This window comes from Heterocephalus glaber, unplaced genomic scaffold (genome assembly GCF_053883595.1).
Source record: "Heterocephalus glaber isolate CG9 unplaced genomic scaffold, H.glaber_assembly_v1.0 deba00001457, whole genome shotgun sequence".
Taxonomy (NCBI): Eukaryota; Metazoa; Chordata; class Mammalia; order Rodentia; family Bathyergidae; genus Heterocephalus; species Heterocephalus glaber.
The window spans coordinates 41970325-41993487 of NW_028258305.1; the positions used below are offsets into that span (position 1 = coordinate 41970325).

The 23163-nt window shown below is 44.1% G+C and overlaps 1 protein-coding gene across 13 annotated transcripts in view; it reads left to right on the forward strand.

Annotated features, from left to right (window-relative positions):
• The window catches only part of Dtnb (dystrobrevin beta), a 334007-nt gene that overhangs the window by 13196 nt on the left and 297648 nt on the right, over nucleotides 1-23163 (forward strand). For 5 of the 13 annotated variants that reach the window (XM_087216204.1, XM_087216205.1, XM_087216219.1 and 2 more), the window contains exons 2-3: nucleotides 1500-1651; nucleotides 1845-1992. The exons of 3 other annotated variants lie outside the window; for them this stretch is intronic. In XM_087216204.1, the coding sequence (XP_087072330.1) occupies nucleotides 1500-1651; nucleotides 1845-1992 (300 nt within the window). Of the gene's footprint in view, nucleotides 1-1499; nucleotides 1993-13274; nucleotides 13385-23163 lie in introns of those variants that run through there. 5 more of the 13 variants (XM_087216210.1, XM_087216212.1, XM_087216213.1 and 2 more) reach the window with 3 other exon arrangements.

Genomic DNA, 23163 nt, shown 5'->3' on the forward strand with positions numbered 1-23163 from the left:
GGATGACAGGCCAGTCCCACACAGCCGGCGATTACTTCTCTTCTGTCCTTCTCGGTAGTGGCTGCTGCCGCAGGGCTCTTTCTTCCATACTCCCCAGCGGGATTTTACTGAGTCTTGTGGCTTTAACACTGTCTGCATGCTGGGAGCTCTCAACTTCCCCTCCAGCACTGGCCCTGGTCTTGTCCTCCACCCAGGGTCGCTGTCCTCTGGACATCTCCGCTTGGGGTGGCGCCTCACTTAGCCCATCCACACTGAACTCGTGCTTCCCCTAAAGCGCGCTCCTCCTCTTGTCTTTCCCACCTCAGTGAATGCCACCCCATCCTTCCGGGCTCCAGCCCAGCACCTTTGTGGCTTATCATCTTTGTCTTTCACGCTACACATTCGGCCTCCAAAATCCTTTTGTGCTTTCTTCAAAATACACGAGCAACTTCTCACCACCTCTGCCCTCCCTGCCCTGGCCAAGATGTCATTATCTCCACCTGCAAAGCCTTGTAACTGGTCTTCCCTCGCATACATTCATCCAACTTCAGAATTTCAGATTTGACCGTGGCTGTCTTTCTGATCAAGAGAAGCCCACTGCGGTCTGGCTCTGAGGTGAGCTGTGACAGGGTGCAGTGGAGGAGGACGAGTCTTGTGAAGAGGGAGGAAGCCACCCCCACAGGCCTCTAGAGAACTCCCTCACTGGCCTTTCCCCCTGTCAGTCCCTGGCAGGATGAGTGACTTACTGGGCTGGTTTAGAACCATCAGGGTCCTTGCTGAGCGGGGAGAGGCTCCTCCACTCTGGTAGGTCGACCCCGGGTGGAAATGGGGAGATGTTGGGTGGACACCCCACACAGCCTGTAGGAAGCAGGAGGTCAGAGTCCGTAAGAGCTTCATTCCCTTTCTCAGCTGTTTGGTGGGGGTGGCCCTGGGCCTGCAGGTTTTGGCCACATACAAATGTGTCCTCTCTTTTTCCCTTCCAGTTGCTCAAGCTTGCACTGTGCCTTACCACGAAGTCCACAGGGGCCCTGTGACTCCACACCTCTGTCACTTCCCCAGGCCCTGACGCTGAGCTTGGGAGGAAGCAGCCTCCACAGCCCTTGTAACCTTTACACTAGAATGTGAAGTTTGCGGTTTCACTTCAGGGCATTGCTAGTTCAGGTTTTATCTGCAAGCCAGCAACTTTTTGTTTATTCCCTTCCATCTTACAGAACACCTTCTAAGAGCCGTGGGTGATACTAAGTTAAGGTGGAGTACTTATGTCCTGAGGATGCCCAAGGGTGAGAAAAGCAAAGGCTGAAAAGGGGAGGGATTCCTATGAGACTGTACCTCTTCCATTTCCCTCTGCAAAAGGTGCTTTTCTTCACCCTCTGCCAGCTCCTCCCCTCGCTGTACCCAGCACAGCACAGCACAGCACCATCCCATGTGGTATCCGGACACTGCCCTGCGTGTTCTGTGAGGGCCTCGTCCATCTGACCTCTGCATTCCCCTGATGTCCCTCCCCTGCCCTGTTTCCCCAGGGAGTTCACGGAAGGGACCCTCGTTTCCGCTCCTAAGGGGCACAAGGTGAGTGGACTAGAAGCAGAGGTCTTCCGGACCTCGCCCAGGGGCAGAGCTGGAAGCAGTCACTGGCTCACCCTCGCCGAAGCCCACAAACTTCGCACCTCCACAGGTCAGCACGCGGGGACCCCACGGCCTGCTCCCTGCACAGCTGGGTGTGGGCCTCACGCATGCAATGCCCAGTCAGGTTGGGGGTGCTGAGAACAGGCCAGGCCTGGGTGCCAGCTGCCTGTGTGTTTTGCTGTTTGTTTGTAAGTGTGTGAGGGGTGTGGAACCCAGGCCTTTGGCCTGAACAACATCTCCAGCTCTTTTTGCTTTGAGACAAAGTTACCCTGAGTTGCCGGAGCAGAGCTGGAAATTGTGGTCGTCCTGCCCGAGCTTCCCTCAGAGAGGGCTGACGTTGCAGGCTTGGGCGCCACCCTGGCAGTATATCTGCTGTGGACCTCATGACAGGTATGTTTACCTTTCAAAATTAGTCAATGGTGAGCAGTCACGTACACTTCTGTTACTGTAGCTGTCAGTTCTCTGTATGGTTTTTTTTTCAGTCCTGAGGAATGAACCGAGGGCCTTCACACCTTCACACCTTCACACTGAACTCTATCCCCAGCTATTTTATTTTGATTTTTATTGTATTTATTTATTTATTTATTTATTTATTTATTTTTTGGTACCAGGGATTGAACTCGGGACCTTGCACTTGCGAGGCAGGTGGCAGAACCACTGAGCTAAATCCCCAGCCCTATAATAATAATTTTAATGACCACATACTTCATGGAGCTCACATGTATCACAGATGATGTGCTGCTTCCTTTCTTGTTGCATATTTAGGTATTTGCAGAGGTCATTAAGCTGAAGAGGGTGCCAGTGACTGCTCCCTGGGGAGTGGTAAGGATGCCTCAGTGAAGGTTCAGGTGCCTATACCATGTGAGGACAAGGGCACCTTAGGTTGGGGTTGTAATAGGACACCAAAAATAAAGCACTCACCTGAGACTAACCCTGATTCTATGTACATAAATGGGTGCACTAGCCTTTAAAAAGAGAAACTTATGAGAACAAAATAACATTGAGACATTTGTACTACTAGGCAAACCAAATCCATTACTATCGGCTCCAAAAGCCAGAGCCCTTTAGTCACTAAACATATGACTCCTGTTGAGTCCCAAGTCTGGCATGGCCGCTATTGGCATTTCTGCTTGGTGGGTAGGAAGTGGCAGTGCTGGGGCCTGCCCTGGGTAATTTCAGGACTTCCTGCTCCCCCAGGTTTTTTTTGGTACTGAAAAGTGAACTCAGGGCCTTCCCACTAACCTACATCTTCAGGCCTTTTTTAATATCTTATTTTGAGAGATAGCCTTGCTAAGTTGCTAAGTTGCCCAGGGTGGGTTCAAACTTGTAGTCCTCCTGCCTCAGCCTCTCAGAATGCTGAGATCACAAGCATGCGCCACCATACCCAGCTTCCCCTGGTTCTTTATTCCACAGAGACAGCCACGTGGTCCTGCCCAAGCAGCTGGGCTCATGTTACTATTGGTTAAGGGAGGGTTAATTGTGAACACGGATTGTTAGTCCCCACCCACAGAGAAGTAGATCTAGGATGGAGCCGAGGAGCGAGCACTTTGACGAGGCAGGCGGTAGAACCACTGAGCTAAATCCCCGGCCCTATTGACGAGTGTACCCGATACAGCTGCCAACCAGATATGGCACAGTGAGAGACTTAAAGCCAGGCTGTTTCCAGGATGGAACCTGCTCCTGAGTGATAGCTGGGTCCCTGCCAGTGTATTCTGCCAGCTCTCAGGGAATGAGGCTTCTGCTTGGCTCTTTTTACCCTCTCAAGTCCCCCGTGGGCCCCATAACTGGCTCACAGACCTCTATTGTACCAGCTGCTCGAAAGTGGGTGACCACCTTTGCCTTGCATCCGTACTCACACCGCCTGGCTGCCAGGGGACTCCGCGCGTGACCCTTAAAGTGACGCCCACCAATCTACATCCTCTGTCACCTTCCAAGCATGCCCTTCCCCCAGCACACACAGAGCCCTGTGCTGGGTTTCTCTGTCCTGCTGCTGGGTCACTCTATGCCCAAGCATGTCTTATCCCCTGCTTCCTCTTGGCCGTGCCCACCCTGCTTGGAAAGAACTATTCTCAGGCAGAGCCTGGACAGACGGACCTGAAGCTTTCTGGAGCACCATGTTAGCAGCTGCTGCACTTCTTCCAGCTCCTGCTTCCAAGGCCTCTCTGAAAAATAGCATCAGTGCCTCACCCTCCATCCCAAATCACATCCTTCCAGCGCTCCATGGCGCTCTTGTCTGTGCTTCTGTCCAGGGTGTTTTGACATCTCTGGGCTTAAGAAGTCCAGACTGCACTGTCCAGTGGCTGCTTGCTGTTCACAGACATGGGCTCTGCCCATTGCCTGCAGGTGAGCAGGAAGCTGTGCAGCTGTATGTGTGTACGTAGTGCCACAGTCAGTCAAGCCAAGAGAATGTGACGTGGTTATGATGCCTTATGATTATGCGCCAGATGGGAGACAACAGATGGGAGCCATGAGCAGCAAGCTGTAGTCCTAGTGATATATTGCGGATGACTCAGCGATGTATTTATGAGTCAGGTCTGACCTCTGATTCATAACCAATAAGATACAAGCCTGTCACTGAGTGTTGTGCCTGCAGTGGGCTCTTTTTACCACTGGAAGGAAGCCACAGGAAGAGTGTTTTCACCTTTTTCTTTTTCTGAGTAGCTTAAGGCTACCTGGGAAGGGGCCAGAAGCCTTCGGAGGTCCTGAAGTCTGAAAGAAGGTGGAAGAACAGGAAGGAAACTGCTTACTGACAGTCTACTGTGTGTTTGGTTCTGGGTTGAGCACTTACACTCACCTTCCATGTGATCCTCGTAGACACCTGAGTTACAAATGAGGATGCTGGGAACCAGGGTGGTAGAATGACTGTCCAGGATAACGGAGCTAAGATGGGGCAGAGGACAGATTGCACCAGAAGGCCGTCTGACTCCAAAGCCTGTGCTTACACACACACACACACACACACACACACACACCCACCCCAGAGAGGGAAGGTGAGGGCTCCTCATGAAGCTAGGCTTTACTCTTACCAGGGCCCAGCTGTGTTCTTACCCATCCCCAAACACAGCTGTACAGCACGCCACACTTCACACGGCCATGTGTGCATTTCCCAGCAAGCCTGACACTTCCGAAGCTTGTGTGGCTCCTTTCTTTCCCAAATGTGAGGTAACTAAGTGTTCTAGGGTCAGCCTTGACTTTTCTAAAAGACTTCATCAGATCTCGAAGTTGAGGGTGTCTGGAAATGGAGATGTGTGGGTGCCAGGTGGGCGCACTGGTGCCCAAATTGCCTTGTACCCCGCTGATACAGCCGGCACCACACATCTAGGTCAAAGTCATATTGATGTTTGTTTGTTTTTTTAACATTTTTTTTTTTTTGGTACTGGGGATCGAACTCGGGTCCTTGTGCTTGTGAGTCAGGTGGCAGAACCACTGAGCTAAATCCCCGGCCCGTATTGATGTATTTTTATTCATTTAACTATGTCACTTAAAAACATATCATGATACACAACAAAACTGAAAATGGGCTGAACAGTATTTGTACACTAGTGTCTAAAGGGGCATTATTCACAATAGCAAAAGGTGGAGGCAGTCCAGCATCTACCCCCTACAGAGGAATAAGCACAACGTGGCCTGTCCATGCAGTAGGACATCAGTCAGCCTCGAAAAGGAAGGGAATCTTGTCATGTGCTACAGCACAGAGGGCCTCAGAGACCTGCTACGTAAAGTAAGCCAGTCACAGAAAGAAGCACTGTCAGGTTTCATTTACGTGCGATACCAGGGGAGAAGACATTCAGAGATGGAGGGTGGATGCTAGTTACCAGGGGCCGCAAACCTTATTGTTTAAGGGGTACAGAGTTTCGTCTGGGGATGGTGGAAGATTCTAGAGATGGGTAGTGGCCATAGTTGCACAATATAAATGTACTATAAAATTGGTTTTAGTGGTTAAGTTTTATGTTATGTGCATTTTACCACAATTAAAAAAAAACCCAAACCACTGAAAACAACAGTCCAAAGCTGCCAGTGTCTTGTCTTGTAGAGCAGCTGTCTGCTCACTGAGCTCCGCCCAAGGGGCACAGCCCCGCCACCCAGCTTGGCAACCAGGGGTGCAGAAAGGCTCTCTCCAAGCGCGTCCTTGAAACCTCCCAGGAGCCCCATGTCCCGCCCTCCCGTCAAACGAGCTGCATCATTGCCCATGCTGGTAATCACCATCATTCGCCGCTTCTGCTCACAGTGCCAGCTGGCTGCACTGTGGAGTCCTGCTCCCAACTCAGTAGGGACCGCCGTGTGGCCTGGAAATCCCGTTTGTCCCAGCCCGGCTCCAACGGGACCAGGAGCTCCTTGTTCACTGTGGCTCTTCCAGAGTCTCTGGCTATCAGTTTTCCAATGTTCCCATTGTGCCCACAGCAAAATCTCCCCCTTCCCAACTTCATTTTGGGTGATGATCCATTTTTCTCCACCCACACTTTTTGTTTTGCTTGGAGCTGATGCCCCAGTGTGATGAGAGCCTCTCATGACCCTCTCCATTCCTTATTTTAACTCAGCAGCAATGAGTTCAGAGTGTTCTGAATAAGCTTTGCCTGATAGGAAATCTCTGTTATTAAAAAAAAAATTAACCCCACTGCCTTGGAGGCTCACGTGTCTGTGTCCTGATAAAGCTGGCTCACTAAAGCCTTGCTCCCTCTTTTGCATGCATTAATGCTTAGTTTGTTTTCTTCCACCAACATTTGACCCGAAACATACTCAAAGGTATGCACCCTGAAAGCGCCAGTAAGCTCATTGAAGTTTATCCTTATGTTGTGACTGTGCTCTCCGCTGCCCCATAGCCTGGCTCTGCCCGCCCTGAGCTCTTTGGTGAGGACCCTCCACGCTGCCTCCCCTGCTGCCTTCCTGCAGTCCATGCCTCTGTCCGGCCACACTTTCCACCATTCGTTTCTTTTGACTCCTGCATGCTGTTCTCTAAGTTTCTGCCATCAGCCTTCTCCTCAGACCCTTCTGCTTCCAGCTGCAGCCCATTCGGTGGACACCTGTCCACTCTAATCCTGACTGCTCTCCTGAGCTCTCACCTAAATTTCCACTGCCTGTTAGGCCTAGCCACTTGTGCTCCATGCTCCTTTCTCCTGGGTTTCCCATTTCCATCATCATCTTCATCACTGCTGTCTCCCCAGCTTTAAGCCCTAGACAAGTTAGCCCTGCCCCTCACACCTGCTGTATCCTTTCCATCCCAGCCACTGAAGCCCTTGCCCAGCTAAGTGCTTTCTGCCTCTCCCTTGCCTAGCTTCTTTGCTTCATGTCTTCCCTACCTTGATTCTGCCTCCATGCTCCTGTCACTGAGCCTTCCCCTAACACACAGCCAGTCCCGGCTCCAAGCTCCCTTTCCTGCCAGATTTCTCCTCATCAACAAGTCTTGCTCTCTGGCCAGCCAGGCTGGGTCACACTCTGGGTTTCCAGTGTAGTTTTCTGGCTCACGCTGGCACTCAGATAGCACCTTCCCTATCGCCGTCTCCTCTGACCAAACCCGTCCTTCGTCCTTCGAGATGCAGGATAATGTTCCTTCCAGCAGGACACAGTCTGTCTCTTCCTCACTCTGGTGCCACTGGTTTCCTACTTCTCAAATGCTCTGCTGGGTACATGGTCCTCTCTGTCCCTCCCTCTCCCACCCCTCTTCCTTCCTCCCAGCCTGTGGGGAGCTGCAGGCTCCCTGGAGCACCCTGGCTCACTCACCACTCACCGCTCACCTGCATCTCACGGGAAGGAGACGCTTGAGAAGGCAACTGCTGTGAGTGGAGAGGTGATCTCACTTCAGAGCAGCATGGGCTGGCGCTGCTTCTCTCATTACCTCTCTCTGGTTTTCAGCCACAAAATCACCTTGAGAGGGTCACTTCTTGGCAGTGCAGAAGTTTTCCTTGATCTCTTGCCAGAGCCATCTGGGGCAAAAGTGGAGTGCCTCAGGGTCTGTGTTAACTCTGCTGTGATGTGGTGCTTCCCGGCCTAGAGTCCCTCGCCTACCTCCGAGGTGCTGATCTGACCCTCTGGGGCTCAGTGGATTTCTCGGATGCTACCAGAGGTCATGCATGTATCAGTACTTCTGCCAGAATGGGCGCTGGGCCACCCCAGAGTTGGTGTGGTGGGCTTTCCTGTTCTGCTCCTAAAGGGACGCCCAGGGAGTCACTAGAGTAAGGGATCCAGCTATCACCAGGCTTTGAAATGAACCTTTTGCACTGGGGTCACTGGTAAAGCACTTGCCTAGTGTACACGGGGCCTTGGGTTTGATACCAGCACTGCAAAAACAAACCCAAACCTTATGATAAGGATAACCTAATAAGAGCCTTCAGAAAAGTAATACAGGGCTGGGGGGGGGGGGGGGAGACAAAATCCTTCACCCTGATCTCAGCTATATTCTATGGGGAAAGAACCCAGGGCTTTGCACACGCTAGGCAAATGCTCTACTATGAGCTACACCTCCAGTCTCCTAGAACTATTTTCATATTTACATGTTCCTTTCTAGCCCTTGTCCATACAAACAGACTGCTTTTACATAGTTCTAGTAATAGTCTAATACTTCGCCTTCTACGATATTATGAATCATGGACACCTGTCCATGATTCTGTAGCTTTCAGAATAATCCCAGTAATGGCTACACAATATTGTACATGTAGTAATTTATCTTTTTGTTAGATATTGAGATTATTTCTGATTTCTTTTTTGCAATAGTGATGATGCATACATCTTTGATTGTACATTTAATTATTTCCTTGGGATAAATCCCAAGAATGAGATTGTAAAGTCAGGGGATGAGCATTTTTATGACTCTTGATTCTTATCTCCACATTGCTTTCTGAAAAGATTGTATTGATTGATAGATAGAATTCCAGTGTGGCCTAGCCCATCTTACCACTAGTGTCTACTCATATTCAACACATATATCATTGCTTATAATGTTGGAGACATTGTTATTTATATATTATAGTCTCCTCCTAAAACCTTAGACTTTCAGAGTTGGAGAACATCTGCTTGCTTTACAAATGAAATGAGACCCAGAGAAACTATATACATGATTCATGGTTCCATAGTTTGAAAACGACAGTGTATATACAGTCAATGTAGATCTCTGGGCCTTGGGTACTCTGTTCTTTCTACTGTGCTCAGTTGGCGTGGTTTGGGTGTTTATTTTCTGTTAAATGCACAGCTGATAAATGACGAACCAAGTTTGTCTTCTGCCCAACACCATCCTGAGTGTCTCTTTCATGACATATGTTTGGGCAGTAAAAGTGGAAATGCTCTGGACCTCTTTCACCCCACCCCACTCCCAATTAAGCCAATACCTGTTAAGCAACCGAAGACCCAGGAGTGCTAAGAGGAGATGTCTTTACTCCTTAGAGTAGTTCTTGCAGACTGTGGCATGCTAAGCATGAAGTGGCTCGTACTGCTCTATCTTTTCACCTGGGGCCTTTGCTTACACTGCAACTTCTTTTGCAGTGCCAGGGTACACCTTTCCCTGGCTCTCCCTGGTGCTAACCCTTACTAATCTGCAAGTACCAGCCTCTGCAAGAAAGATTTTCGCATCTTCTTTTTTTTTTTGGACTGGGGATCAAACTCAGGACCTTGTGCTTTTGAGGCAGGTGGTGGAACCACTGAGCTAAACCCCCGACCCTTAAAGAAATTATGGAACTGTTCTGTTCTAAAACTCCCTGAAAACTTTGTCAGCTTTATTATGTATCAGAAAATGGTCCCCTCAATTGGCCAAAAGCCATACCCGGAATTATTTCAGAGATGCTCCTCCCTCTACTTTGGGTAGCATGTCAGAGAGACGTGGGACAAAGACCTGGAGATCCTCAGACCCCTTTTCTACCTGGTGAGGTCTTCGAGGCACCAGCCTCCATGTCTCTGAGGCCTGACAAAAGAGTCTTACACCTTCAAATTTAATTTGATCTTTACCCTGAAGCCATGTTTTACTTTGAGACTCATGGGTTGCAGAACTTGTAAATATGAAAATTTTCATTTTGCAACCCCGTATGTATCAGATCCCCCACATTTCTTTTGAATCCTGCTTGGCAAGCTAAATAGTTAATTCCTCCTTTTCTTTCCTTTTAGTTAAAGCTGCTAAAAAGACAATTTACATTTCTAACATTCTGCCTGAAACTTCCTTACCAGGATTCCCAAGTTCATTAGGTATGTGTTCTACCTTCAAGCTACCACAGGTGACAATTTTTTTTTTTTAATTATTTATTTATTTATTTATTTGGGACCGGGGATCGAACTCGGGACCTTGCGCTTTTGAGGCAGGCAGCAGGACCACTGAGCTAAGTCCCCGGCCCTTTTTGGGTTTTTTTGTACTGGGGATCGAACTCGGGTCCTTGCGCTTGTGCAGCAGGCAGAGAAACCACTGAGCTAAATCCCTGGCTCACAGGTGACAGTTTAGCAGCACTGCTTTCACCGTAATTGTCCTCACTACTCCTTGTCTCCATGCTGCAGCACACAAGTCACTCTCTTTCCAACCTCCAAGCAGTTTTCTCCTGACCCTCCAACCTCCATGCCAGCTGCCGGCCTCCCTCTGCTACGCAGTCCCAAGCCAGTCACTACTGCATGTTTTATTTTGTTCCAGCATTGCTTTCTCCTGGATATCAATTTTTGTATATAATCATTTGCTGTGCAACAAATTAACCCAAAACATTTAGTCTTGGGCTGGGGATTTAGCTCAGTAGTTCTGCCGCCTGCCTTGCTAAGTTTGATCCCCGGTACCAAAACAAAACAAAACAAAAAAAAAAAATTTAGTCTTAAAACAATAATGACTTCCTATTTTTCTCAATTCATTAGGTCAGCTGGGAGGCTCCTCTGCTGGGGTCACTGGGGCCTATCATGTGGTTACGTGTCCCTTCCCACGTAATCCAAGTCCCCCCAGTGGATGCCTGAAGCATTGGGTGGTAGCAACTTCATATACACTATGCTTTTCTTACACATACACACGCACCTACAATAAAGGAGGCACAGTAACAGATTAATAAGAACCAACAATAAATTGGAACAATTATAACAATATACTGTAATAAAAATTGTGCAAATGTGGTCTCTCTCTCCCTCCACCGCCACAGGTAATAGCAACAGCCGGACACTCTGGACAGAGGGATTATTTGGGTCTCTGGTGGGACACAAGGGGATAGTGGCAGGTCTCATCACATAATTCAGATGACGATTATAAAACTGGGAACTATTTCTAACATTTCCATTAATACTTTTGGACCACAGCTGGCCGTGGGTAACTGAAACCTTGAAAAGGAAAACCGAGGGTAAGAGGGACTTCTGGATGTGTCAGTGGGACCAGCACAGCCAAGATGACGGCCTCCACAGGCCTGGCCGTAGATGCTGACGCCTGGTGAAGGACCCATGTTGCTCCACAAGGCCTCTCCTCCTTCTTCAGGCAGGCTGGTTTCCTCACACCGGGTCACAAGGCAATGTGACAGGAGTGGACCCTAATGTGCAGATGTTACCAAGTCTGTACATAAGTCACCGGTGCTGTTGCTTCAGGTGCTGCAGCCACATCCGGGTCAGTGTGGGAGGAGAACACACACGATCATGCCTGCCAGGAGGCACGAGTCACTGCGGACCATGACTGTGCCATCTCCCACCATGCCTCTGAAAGGAATGAGGACTCATTCTCTTAGCGCTCTGAACTCACAACCCCCCCCCCCCCAGCTTCCTGAGTGCTGAGATTACAGGCTTGCACCACCACACTCTGCTCATCGTTAAGTTTTTTAAGCAAAAATTGCCAGGTCTATTTTCTTTTTGGTACTGGGGATCGAACTCAGGACCTTGCACTTGCGAGGCAGGCACAGTGCCACTGAGCTAAGTCCCCGGCATCAGGTCTATTTTCTATCCTACCTTTCATTTCGTAGCTTAGTAAGTAATAGGTGCTCATTAAACATTAGCTGCTAGTGAAAGAGTCCTAGCAGTACAATGCAGGGTATTGCAGTCTGTGTGACTTTAGCAGGGGTTCCTCCTTGGTGTTTCTCACCAAGTACCCAATGTACTCCCCAGGTTCTGGCTCTACAGTTCTATGATTTTCTAGATTCCTAAAATGTCATAAAAGGATGCTGGCTGCTAGAAATGTGGTTCAAAGAGTGTTAGTCTATGTAGGGGGAAAAAGTCTTGTGCATCATAACTACACTTGACACCTGCACCCCAGCTGGTGCAGACCCTCTGAGGCCCCACCGGAACCCCAAGCCTACCTGTCCTCACCCACTGCCTTACTTATTTTACTAGCTTTGGCCATCAGCCTTGGGTTTCAGGAACTTGCAGTCTAGCTGAAGAAACAGAACTTGGACACATATATAACCCTAACCCCAGACTGTTTACCAGGCAGCATCCCTACAAATGGGAACAACCAATGCCCCCAACTAGGCCTAAACAGGAAGGGGACAGCACTCAGAAGGGATCGGAACGGAGTGAGGTGGATGCCATGAGAGCTGCCTTCTCAGGACGGTGATGTCAGTCAGACCCTGACAGGTTATGACAAGGGTCGACGGAGACAGACAGCACAGTGTGACCAAGACAGAAATGGGTGCACAAAGGTTGGAGGCCACACGGATGTGGCAGGAAATTAGCCATAGATGATACTTAAGTAAATAGGTGTGGCTATGTTCAACATTTACCTTCCAATCTAGCACTGTCACTTGTAGAAATGTATGTTGAAGATACCTTGAAAAGCACACGTGCATCTCATGTATGTAAGCTTCTTCATTGTCCTGTTATTTGGATTGCAAAATATTAAAGACAACCTAAATTTCCAAATATAAAAGACTAGTCAGATAAACTATAATACACACAATAGAATACTCGGAAGCAATAAAAAGAAATAAAGATTTTCACTAACTGATCTGTAGTCATTCCAGGATGTATTAGTAAGTTACAAAAGCAAATATATTCTATGTTAACTTTTGTGCAGTAAAGATAAGAAGTAAAATATAGTGGACTTGCTTATTTCAGTAAAATGATACACAAGACAAGTAAATCAGGAAACAGTGAAATTGGTCATCCACAAGGAATTGGGTGAGGGGACAGGATAGAAAGTATAAGAGAAAAGGGTCGAGGATTTAGCTCAGTGGTGCCACCGCCTGCCTCACAAGTGCAAGGTCCCGAGTTCAATCCCCAGTACAAAAAAAAAAAAAAAAAAGAAAGTATAAGAGAAGATAGGATAATTCTGATGCTTTGGTGTAGTTTTGGCTTTGGAAGCATGTTAATGTTATCCCCAGTACTGGGGATTGAACATAGAGAATGCTGAGTTATATCCCTAATTCTTTTTATTCTGAGACAGATTCTCACTAAGTTGCCCAATTAGGCCTTGAACTTGTGATCCTCCTGTCTCAGCCTTCTGAGTAGGTGGGATCACAGGCAAGCACACTGTGCCAACTGAAATATTGGTTATTTTAATGGCTAATGTTTATTTGCAAGGTAAATTAGCAAAGTTTAAAAATTTTAATATTCAATGTTAAAGAGTTTGTTGAAAAAATGTAAATTATACAATCATTCTGGGGGGTGATGTGGAGTTAAACATAAAAATCTTTAAAAATACTGATATTCTTTGACCCAGAAATCCTAATTTTTAGAATTTCTGAGTGTTTCATGAAAATATTAAATGATATATAATTAAATTTATGCATTAGATTTTCTTACAAGAGTTACTTCTGAAAACCAAAACTGAAAAAATTGTCACAGAGCCTCAATATCCACCAGCAGAGTAATGGAATCAGCCTCCATGTCCACCAGCAGATGAATGGACCAAAGAAAAGTGGTAAATATACATAACAGAATATTACTTAGCCATAAAAAATGATGCCCTATCAGTTGCAGCAAAACAGATGGAACTGGAGAACATTATGTTAAGTGAAATAAGCGAGACACAGAAAAGCAAATAATACATGTTCTCTCTCATATGTGGACATTTAAAAAATTGATTAAATGTATGACAGTGATTATTGGAGCCTAGGAAGGGTAGCAGAGGGGAGATAGTAGGAAGCTTGGAAAGGGCACCCAAACACAGCTAGATTCAAGTGTATAATAATTTCTATGAGAATGCTGGGTTTACGATGAACCATTACTGGAACGTCTTGGTGCTGTGAAGCATTAGGTTGGGAAATGCCAAGTTTACACCTGATGACCCAGGTAGGAGCTCTGCCTAATGAAGCAACAAACAATCTTCCTTTGGGAGAACTTCTCACTGGCTTCTTACTGCAGCGGTTTCTATCTCAGGGATACTGGACTTTCTGATGCAGATGAACAATTAAAGCAGGAAAAGCTTCTTTTTTCCTCTGGCAGTTACAATTTTGACTTCAGTCCTGAGAAAACCTTCAGGTTTTGAAATAAGATGTCTGCTCTTTTCTAAACCCCATGGTTTGAAAAGCATTTATAAACCCAAATCTCATACTCTGCACTCTAGTTCTGCTTTTAAGATATGACATACCAAGTGTTTCCTACTTTATGTATCTTGGGTTCCATATATATATATACACACATATATACACACACACATATATACACACACACACACACACACATATATATATATACATAAACAGATACACATTGATGGCAGTTCTTTCGTAAATACTCATCTGTAAATACTGGTTGATCAGAGTTGTTTTAGAAAACTAGCACAATGTATCAAAAATCAAGTGTTAGGAAATTTAGTTATTTCATCTATAATAACTTTTATTTTAGAGTTGAACTATTAAATTTATCTAAGCATGGAAAAAATTTTAGAAATAAATCTTTTCTTGTCAAATAAAAAAAAAATAATTTCTAGTGTTCTACAGAGCCATGGTGTGCCGTTATTCACAGTAACCTGTTATATATTTTGTGAGGAACTACAAGAGAGGAGTTCCATGGCTCCAAACAGAAAGTGACGATAAGGAGATGGAAATGTGATGACTACATATTGTATATATTATTGAAATACCACACTGTACCCCATAAATATGTACAATTATGACATGGTTGTTGGTTTTTTTTGGTACTGAGGATCAAACTCGGAACCTTGCACTTGTGAGGCAGGCACTGGAACCACTGAGCTAAATCTCCAGCCCAAATATGTACAATTATTAACATGTGAATGAACATTTTTAAGGAGTTAGAAGTGTTAACTACTCTGATTTGATCTTTACATCCTGTATACATGCATTGAATTATCACACAGTATCCTATAGTATAATTATTATAATTTTTTAAAAGAATGTTTTTTATCATGTAAAATGGTGTATGCTGTACAATCCAAAGTTTGTTTATAAACATATGTGAGCTACAAGCAGCCAAATAGAAAAGGGGACAAAAAATATAAATTTTATAGAAGAGAAAATACATGGCAAATAAACATATGAAAAGGCCCTCAATTTCATTAGTATTCAGGGCAATGTAAATTAATACTACAACGTTTGCCCACTAGACCGGCAAAAGTTTTAGTCTGACAATTCCAAATGTTAGACGGCAATTTAATCACTTGGGGGCTCTCACACAGCACCACCCTTCGGCACTCCCCCAGGAAGCTGAAATTCTGCATACTTCGTACCTAAAACTCCACCTCAGAGACACTCGACACACACACCAGGAGGTGTGCTCGAGCCCACACTGTTCTCAGGACCTCCGACTGTCAACTGCTGAGGACAATACCAACGTCCAGGAAGAAAGGGGGAATGAATACACCAGGGCTCCTGAGTGGGAAGACAAGCAGCTCAGGGATGTGACGCAGCTTTGCTGCATGGCTGTGTTCGCATATTTTGAGTACATGGCAAAAACTTTATAGGCAAAACTGCATTTTTCTTTCTTTCTTTCTTTCTCTTTTTTTGAGACAAGGTCTCACTATGTAATCTAGGCTAGGCTTGAACTCAAAATTCTTCTGCCCCAGCCTCTTGAGGACTGGAATTAAAGGCATGCGCCACCATGCCCAGTTGATAGACAAAGCTGTCTAAGATTTACCTTGGAAACAGCAGCCATGTTCTGTAACAAAACCATTCTTGAGAATGATCACAGTGGCACATGTGTGTAATCCCAGCTATTTGGAAGGCTGAGGCATAATTGCAAGTTTGTATGCCACCCTGGGTAACTTCAGGAGACTCTGTAACAAAATGAAATTTTAAAAAGAGCAGGGAGCCAGGAACATCATCCCAGCACTGTGGGATGATTGCAAGTTTAAGCCAAGCCTGGGCAACTTAATGACTTATCTAGGTCCTGTCTCAAAATAAAATATAAAAATATTAAAAGGGTTCAGTGTGAAGACCCTTGGCTTAATCCTCTCCATAAATATATAAACATAGAAGATAGATAGATAGATAGATAGATAGATAGATAGATAGATAGATAGAAGACAGATAGACAGATGAGGATGTAGCTCTTGCCCAGGATGTGTGTAGCCCTGGATTAGATTTCCCAACATCTAAAAACAAAACAAAAACAATGGTTAACACACTGCATAATAAAGCACCCTAAAAAAGAATGGCTTTTAAAAAGGACCACTTTGAACACAATTTTCTAAGCTGTGGGGTCAGGAATTTGGGAAGGGCACGACTGCATGATTCTGTTCCGCATGACTTCTGGGGAGATCACTGGGGCACCGAGCTGTTACAGAGCATGGGTTTCACTTGGAGCAGCCAGGACTGGTGAGGTCCTCTCCTTCTTTGTGTAGACTCAGGACCTCTTTGTAGGAAGTGAAATATTTTCCATCGCGGTGCAGGGTTTTAAAGGCAAATGTTCCCAAAGACCAGGTGGATATCTCAAGAGTTCTGACCTGGGCTTGGAAATCCCAAAGGATCACGCAGTTTATTGGTGACACAATTCATTATGGCCAGACTGGGTCAAAAAGAGTGATAAAGAATTTGCACTGCTCAGTGGTTCCAGAGCCTGTGTCGCAAGCTCAAGGTACCGAGTTCGATCCCCAGTACCAAAAAAAAAAAAGAATTTGCACCATCTTTACTGTAGTGTTTTTCCTACCTCTTTTCTCTTTTGTGGTACTGATAATTGAACCAAGGGCCTTTGCACTTAGCTATATCTTCAACCCTTTTTTATTTTTATTTTTTTGAGACAGAGTCTCGTTAAGTTGCCCAGGGTGGGCTTGAACTTGTGACCCTCCTTTCTCAGTCTCCCAGAGTCCTGGAATTACATTCACCCTTGATTCATTCTTCTTCCATACTACACCCAATAATCATAAAGTCCTGTTTTTAAACAATTTGAATTTTTGTCTGAAGGCCTTTGAAGCTATTATTGTTATTTTTTATGATTATTATTATTGTCAAATAATTTTAATAGTATGGCTCTCAAAATTGATTATTCTCTGGCAGTTTCCCCAGGCAAAGGTGGACCCTTCCATTGTGTACACTTACATGTTCTTATTTCTAGAAAGTTTCTTGGATTATAGCTTCAACATACATGGAACTTTTACAGCATTGATATCGTGCACTCTTGCTTGTATTCAAATGACATTCTAAACAGAAAGCAAAACAGCACAAAGGTATGGGGGTTTGGGCAAGTAGTCACACTTTAGAAGTTTGGACTGTGAGTGTTAAGAAGTAACAGGAGACAGAGAGATGGTTGTGGTGGTGGGGAGATAGATTAATGAAGGTCTGTGTGCCATGCTATGCAAGGACACAATGGGTGGTAAAGTTTTGAAAGTTTTTTCCAACCTGCATACATTTGCTTTACCCGATATGCACAACTGAAGGAGGAGAGATTTGTCTTTGCTCACTGTTTTTTTAAAAAAAAATTTATTTTGTTGGTACATTTTAAGTATATAATAAAATGACATTCATTGTTGGAAATTTGCACCTTTACATAATCTCTCTTGGTTCTTATGTTTTTCCCCTTCCCCTGCCCTCCCTTCAACCCCTCCATCCCTCCCTATCTACAAAGACTTTGTTTCCTTTTTTCATTTTCTCATATTAATTCCATTCCCTTCTTTCCTTTCCCCTACCCCTCCCACTTCCCCTTTCCCCTTGCCCTTTTTCTTCCGATTTCCCATTATCTATTATACCTTTTAGTCCTTATTTACACTTTCAGTTTCTCACACTAGAGAAACTATTTGGTATTTACACATGTGTGTCCTATTTATTTCACTTAAGAGTATCACTTTACTGTGTATCCATTTAGCTGTAAATGTCTCTAGTTTCTCATTTTTTATGGCTGAGTAGTCCTCCATTTTATTAAAAAAAACCCCACATTTTCTTTATCCAGTCTCCAGTTGATGGGCAATTGGGCTGTTTCCAAGTTTTAGCTATTACAAATTGTGCTGCTGTGAACATGAGTGCACATATATCACTGTGGTATGATTCTTTTAATTCTTTGGGGAAGATTCCCAGCAGGGGAATAGCTAGGTCAAATGGGACTTCCAGTCCTAGTTCTTTGAGGTATCTCCATACTGATTTGCACAGTGGTTGCACCAGTCTACACTCCCACCATCAGTGGAGCAGGGTTCCTCTTTCTCCACAGCCCCGCCAGCATTTGTTATTGGTTGATTTCATGACAGCAGCCATTCTTTCTGGAGTGAGGTGGAATCTCAGTGTTGTTTTCATTTGCAACTCTTAAACGACCAGTGATGTTGAACATTTTTTCATGTGTTTATTGACTATTTCTACTTCTTTGTCTGAGAAATGTCTGTTCATTTCAGATGCCCATTTTTGGATTGGATCTTTAAATTTGGGAGGTCTGATTTTTTAAAGTTCTTTATAGATTCTAGATAGCAGACCTTTGTCGGAGGAAGAGCAGGTGAAATTTTTTTCCCACATTGTGGGTTGTCTCTTCACACTGCTGGTGGTTTCTCTTGCTGTGAAGAAGCTTTTTAATAAGAAGAGATCCCACTTGTTGATTGTTTGTGCTAGTTCACGGGCAACTGAGGTTTTGTTCAAAAAATCTTCCTACACCGATGTCTTCAAGAGTTCTACCTAACCTCTGTTCCAACTGGTTCGGTGTTTCTATTTTAATAATTAGATCTTTAATCCATTTAGATTTTAGTTTAGTGTATGGTGAGAGATATAGGTCTAGTTTTAATTTTTGGCAAGTTGAAGCCCAGTTTTTCCAGCACCATCTATTAAAGAGGCTATCTTTCCTCCAGTGAGGGTGTTTGGCTCCTTTGTTGAAGATGACATGACTGTGTCTGGAGTTGTTTCTGCATCTTGTAATCTGTTCCACTGGTCCTCAGGTCTGTTTCTTTGCCAGTACCATGCTGTTTTTTATCACAGTAGCTTTGTAGTATAGTTTCAAGTTGGGGATTGTGATACCCCCTGCCATGTCTCTGTTACCTAGAATTGCTTTTGCTATTCTGGGTCTCTTCTTGTTCCAAATGAATTTTTGGATTGTTTTCTCAAGGTCTGTGAAGTATGCTGCTGGGATTTCAATTGGAATTGCCTTGAATCTATATAGCAGTTTTGGAAGTGTGGCCATTTTCATTATATTAATCCTTCCTACCCAGGAGGAGGGGAAGTCTTTCCATTTTCTGATATCATCTTCAATCTCTCTTTTCAGAGTGCTGTAGTTTTCAGAGAAGAGGTCTTTGATTTCTTTTGTTAGGTTGATTCCTAGGTATTTCAGTTTTTTGGATGCTATTGTGAAAGGAATTATTTGCCCTCTTTCTCTCTCTGTGAGTTTGTCATTCGTGTAGAGGAAAGCTATTGATTTTTGTTTGTTGACCTTGTAACCAGCTACTTTACTGAATTTGGTTATTAAGTCTAGAAGACTTTTGGTGGAGTTCTTGGGGTCTTCTATATACAGTATCATGTCATCTGCAAATAATGACAATTTGACTTCTTCATTTCCTATCTTTATTTCTTTCTCTTATCTCATTGCCATGGCTAATGTTTCCAAAACTATATTGAACAAGAGTGGTGATAGTGGACATCCTTGTCTTGTTCCTGATTTTAGTGTGAAGGATTTCAGTTTTTGACCATTTAGTATGATATTGGCTGTTGGTTTTTCATAGATGGCTTTTATCAGATTGAGGTAGAGACTGTCTATGCCGATTTTTTGTAGGGTTTTTATCATAAATGCATGTTGGATTTTGTCAAATGCTTTTTCTGCATCTATTGAGATGATCATATGGTTTTTGTCCCTGGCTCTATTGATATAGTGTATTACATTGATTGATTTGCATATGTTGAACCATCCCTGCATCTCTAGGATGAATCCCACTTGGTCAGGGTGTATGATCTTCTCGATGATCTTCTGCATTCTCTTTGCCAGTATCTTATTAAGGATTTTTGCATCTATGTTCATTAGTGAGATTGGCCTATAGTTCTCTTTTTCTGTTGGGTCTTTCTCTGCTTTGGGGATCAAGGTGATGCTTGCTTCCAGGAGTGAATTAGGGAGTATTCATATTTCCTTTCAATTTCATTGAAGAGTTTAAACAGTAGTGGCAGCAGTTCCTCTCTAAATGTCTTATAGAATTCAACAGTGAAGACATCAGGACCCAGGTTTTTCTTAGTTGGTAAGTTTCTAATTACGTTTTCAATTTCATTGGTTAATATTGAGTTGTTTAAAATTTTTAGGTCTTCTTCGTTCAACTTTGGTAATTCATACATATCTAGGAATCTGTCCATTTCTTCTGTGTTATCCATCTTATTGGCATATAGGTTCTTGAAGTAGGTATTGATGATCCTCTGGATTTCTGCTGGGTCCATTGTAATTTCACCCTTTTCATTCCTAATTGCATGGATTGGGGCCTTTTCTTTCCTTTTTCTGATAAGATTGGCTAAGGGTTTGTTAATTTTGTTTACTCTTTCGAAGAACCAACTCTTGGCTTCATCGATTTTTTTGTATCGTTCTCTTAGTCTCCGTTACATTGATTTTTGCTCTGATCTTTATAATTTCCTCCCTTGTATGAGCTTTGGGTTTGTCCTGCTCTTCTTTTTCTAGAAGCTTGAGGTTCAGCATCAGGTTGTTTAATTGGGGTTGCTCTGTTTTCCTAATATGAGTATTCACTGCTATGAATTTCCCTCATAAGACTGCTTTCATTGTGTCCCATAGATTCCGATATGTTGTACTGTCATTGCCATTTAATTGAAGGAACTGTCTGATTTCTTCTTTAATTTCCTCTGTGACCCATTGATTATTCAGAAGTGTGTTGTTTAATTTCCATGTGTTTATGAAATTTTTGTGGTTTCTTTTGCTTTTGATCTCCAATTTAATTGCACTATGGTCTGATAATATACAGGGGATAACATCAGTTCCTTTGCACTTACTTAAACATGTTCTATGAGTGAGTATGTGTTCTATTTTGGAGAACAACCCGTGTGCAGCTGAAAAGAATGTGTATTCTGATTTGGTGGGGTGGAACACTCTGTAAACATCTATTAAGTTCATTTGTTCAAGAGTTCTAGTATTTCTAGTATTTCATTACTTATTTTTTGTCTAGTTGATCTATTACTTGTGACAGTGGGGTATTGAGGTCTCCCAGTACTATTGTATTAGTGCATATATGTCTTTTCATGTCCACTAGTATTTGTTTTATATAGTTGGGCACACTAGTGTTTGGTGCATAGATATTTATGATTGTCATCTCTTCCTCTTGGATTGTTCCCTTTACAAGGATGTAGTGTCCTTCTTTTTCTCTCTTAATCAGTGTTGGTTTGAAATCCACTTGATCTGCAGAGGTTAGCTACTCCTGCTTTTTTTTGGGTTCCTGCCACATGGAGTATTGTTTTCCACCCTTTAACTTTCAGTTTATGAGTTTCTTTTTGAATTAAATGTGTTTCTTGTATGCAGCATATTGTTGGATCTTGCTTCTTGACCCATTCTGCCATTCTATTTCTTTTGAGTGGTGAACTGAGACCATTAACATTGATGGTTATAACTGATATGTATTGATTTATCATTGTCATGACTTTTTCTTTTTGTTGGATTCTCCCCTTTTGCATTTAATTTCTTGTTGCACCTGACAGATTCATTCTGCCGTGCTTCCTGGGGTTGTGATCCTCGTTGTCTTTTCCTAGGATATTATCTAAAATTTTTTGGAGTGCTGGTTTGGTATTCATGAAGTTCCTAAGGTGCTCTTTGTCATGAAAGTATTTTATTTCTCCATCAATTTTGAAAGATAGTTTTGTGGGGTACATCAATCTGGGTTGGAGGCTGTTTTCCTTTAGGCACTGGAATACATCACTCCAAGCTCTTCTTGCCTTGAGGTTTTGCATTGAGAAGTCTGCTGTGATTCTGATGGGCTTTCCTTTGTATGTGGTTTGTTTCTTTTCTCTAACTGCTTATAGAACTTTGTTCTTCTGTTGGGTTTCTGGAATCTTAACAATTATATGCCTATGTGTGGATTTTTTCTGTTCCTTTTTCTTTCTTTCTTTTTGGTACTAGGGATTGAACTTGGGACCTTGCACTTGGGAGACAGGCACTGGAACAACTGAGCTAAATCCTTGGCCCCTAGATTTTTTTTGATCAAGGCTAGTTGGTGTCCTATATGCTTCACTTATCTGTACGTCAAGTTCTTTTCCCCTGCTTGGGAAGCTTTCTGCCATCACCTCGTAAACAGTTTTTTTTATGTCATCTGCACTCTCTCCTGTTTCTTTGTTGACTCCAATCAGTCTTATGCTATTCTTTGCATCATCTAGCAGCTGCTGGATTGATTTCTCATGGTCCCTTACAATTTTAAAGGAATTTTTCTTTTCCTATTCACTAATTGCAATCTTGTCTTCTATATCTGAAATCCTGTCCTCATATTGGGTCATTCTACTGTGTAGACTTTCAATGGAGTTTTTAATCTCCTGGAAATCTGTTTGCATCTGTTTTACGGATTCCATTTGTTTCCTGTATTGGGATTCCATCATGTTCCTCAGCTCCTCTCTAGATTTATTAATCATGTCTTGCACTATGAGCACAATCTCTGCTGTTATCTGAGAAGTTATTTCTGATTTCATTTTTTCCAGATTCTCTTTTGTTGCCAGTTCAGGGAGTCCTGATGGTTGAGTATCAGAGTGTTTCATCTCATTTCCTTTTGGGGTTGCTGTAGGTGATCTGGAAGTCTGGTTTTGAGACTTGTTTATGTGTCTTCTCATTTTGACGGGGTGTTGTGTGTGTCGTGCTACTGGCACCTGCATGGGTCACCGCCTCTGTTCTGGGAGCCATGCTATAGTGGCCCAGAAGCCTCCTCTGCATGGGGAGCCTTTCTGTGGCAGCCCAGAAGTCTCCTCCTGTGTTCAAGGAGCTGTGCTACAGCGGCCCGGAAGCCTCCTCTGCCTGCTTACTGTTTTATAGCTTTCACTCCATGCTCAGCTGGCTCCAAAGCAGAAATGTCGTGCTGGATGGGCATGGCGGAGCAAAGGTGCTCACTTCATGGTAGCCAGAGGATCAAGTTGGGAAGAGTGCGGTGGAAACCTGCACCCCAAGGGCAGCCTGCAGTGACCACCCCCAGCACCTAACAGCATGCTCAGCTATGAACATCAGTGGGTTAATGTGCTGGTGAGTACAGTGCCTCCCGATCCATTCACCTCTCCAGGAATCTCTAAACCCCGTCAAATTGACCATCATACTACGGTCAGGAACATAGGTTAGAAGGAAGAAGAGTACAGAAGAGAGACAGACAGAAGGCTGGTGTGG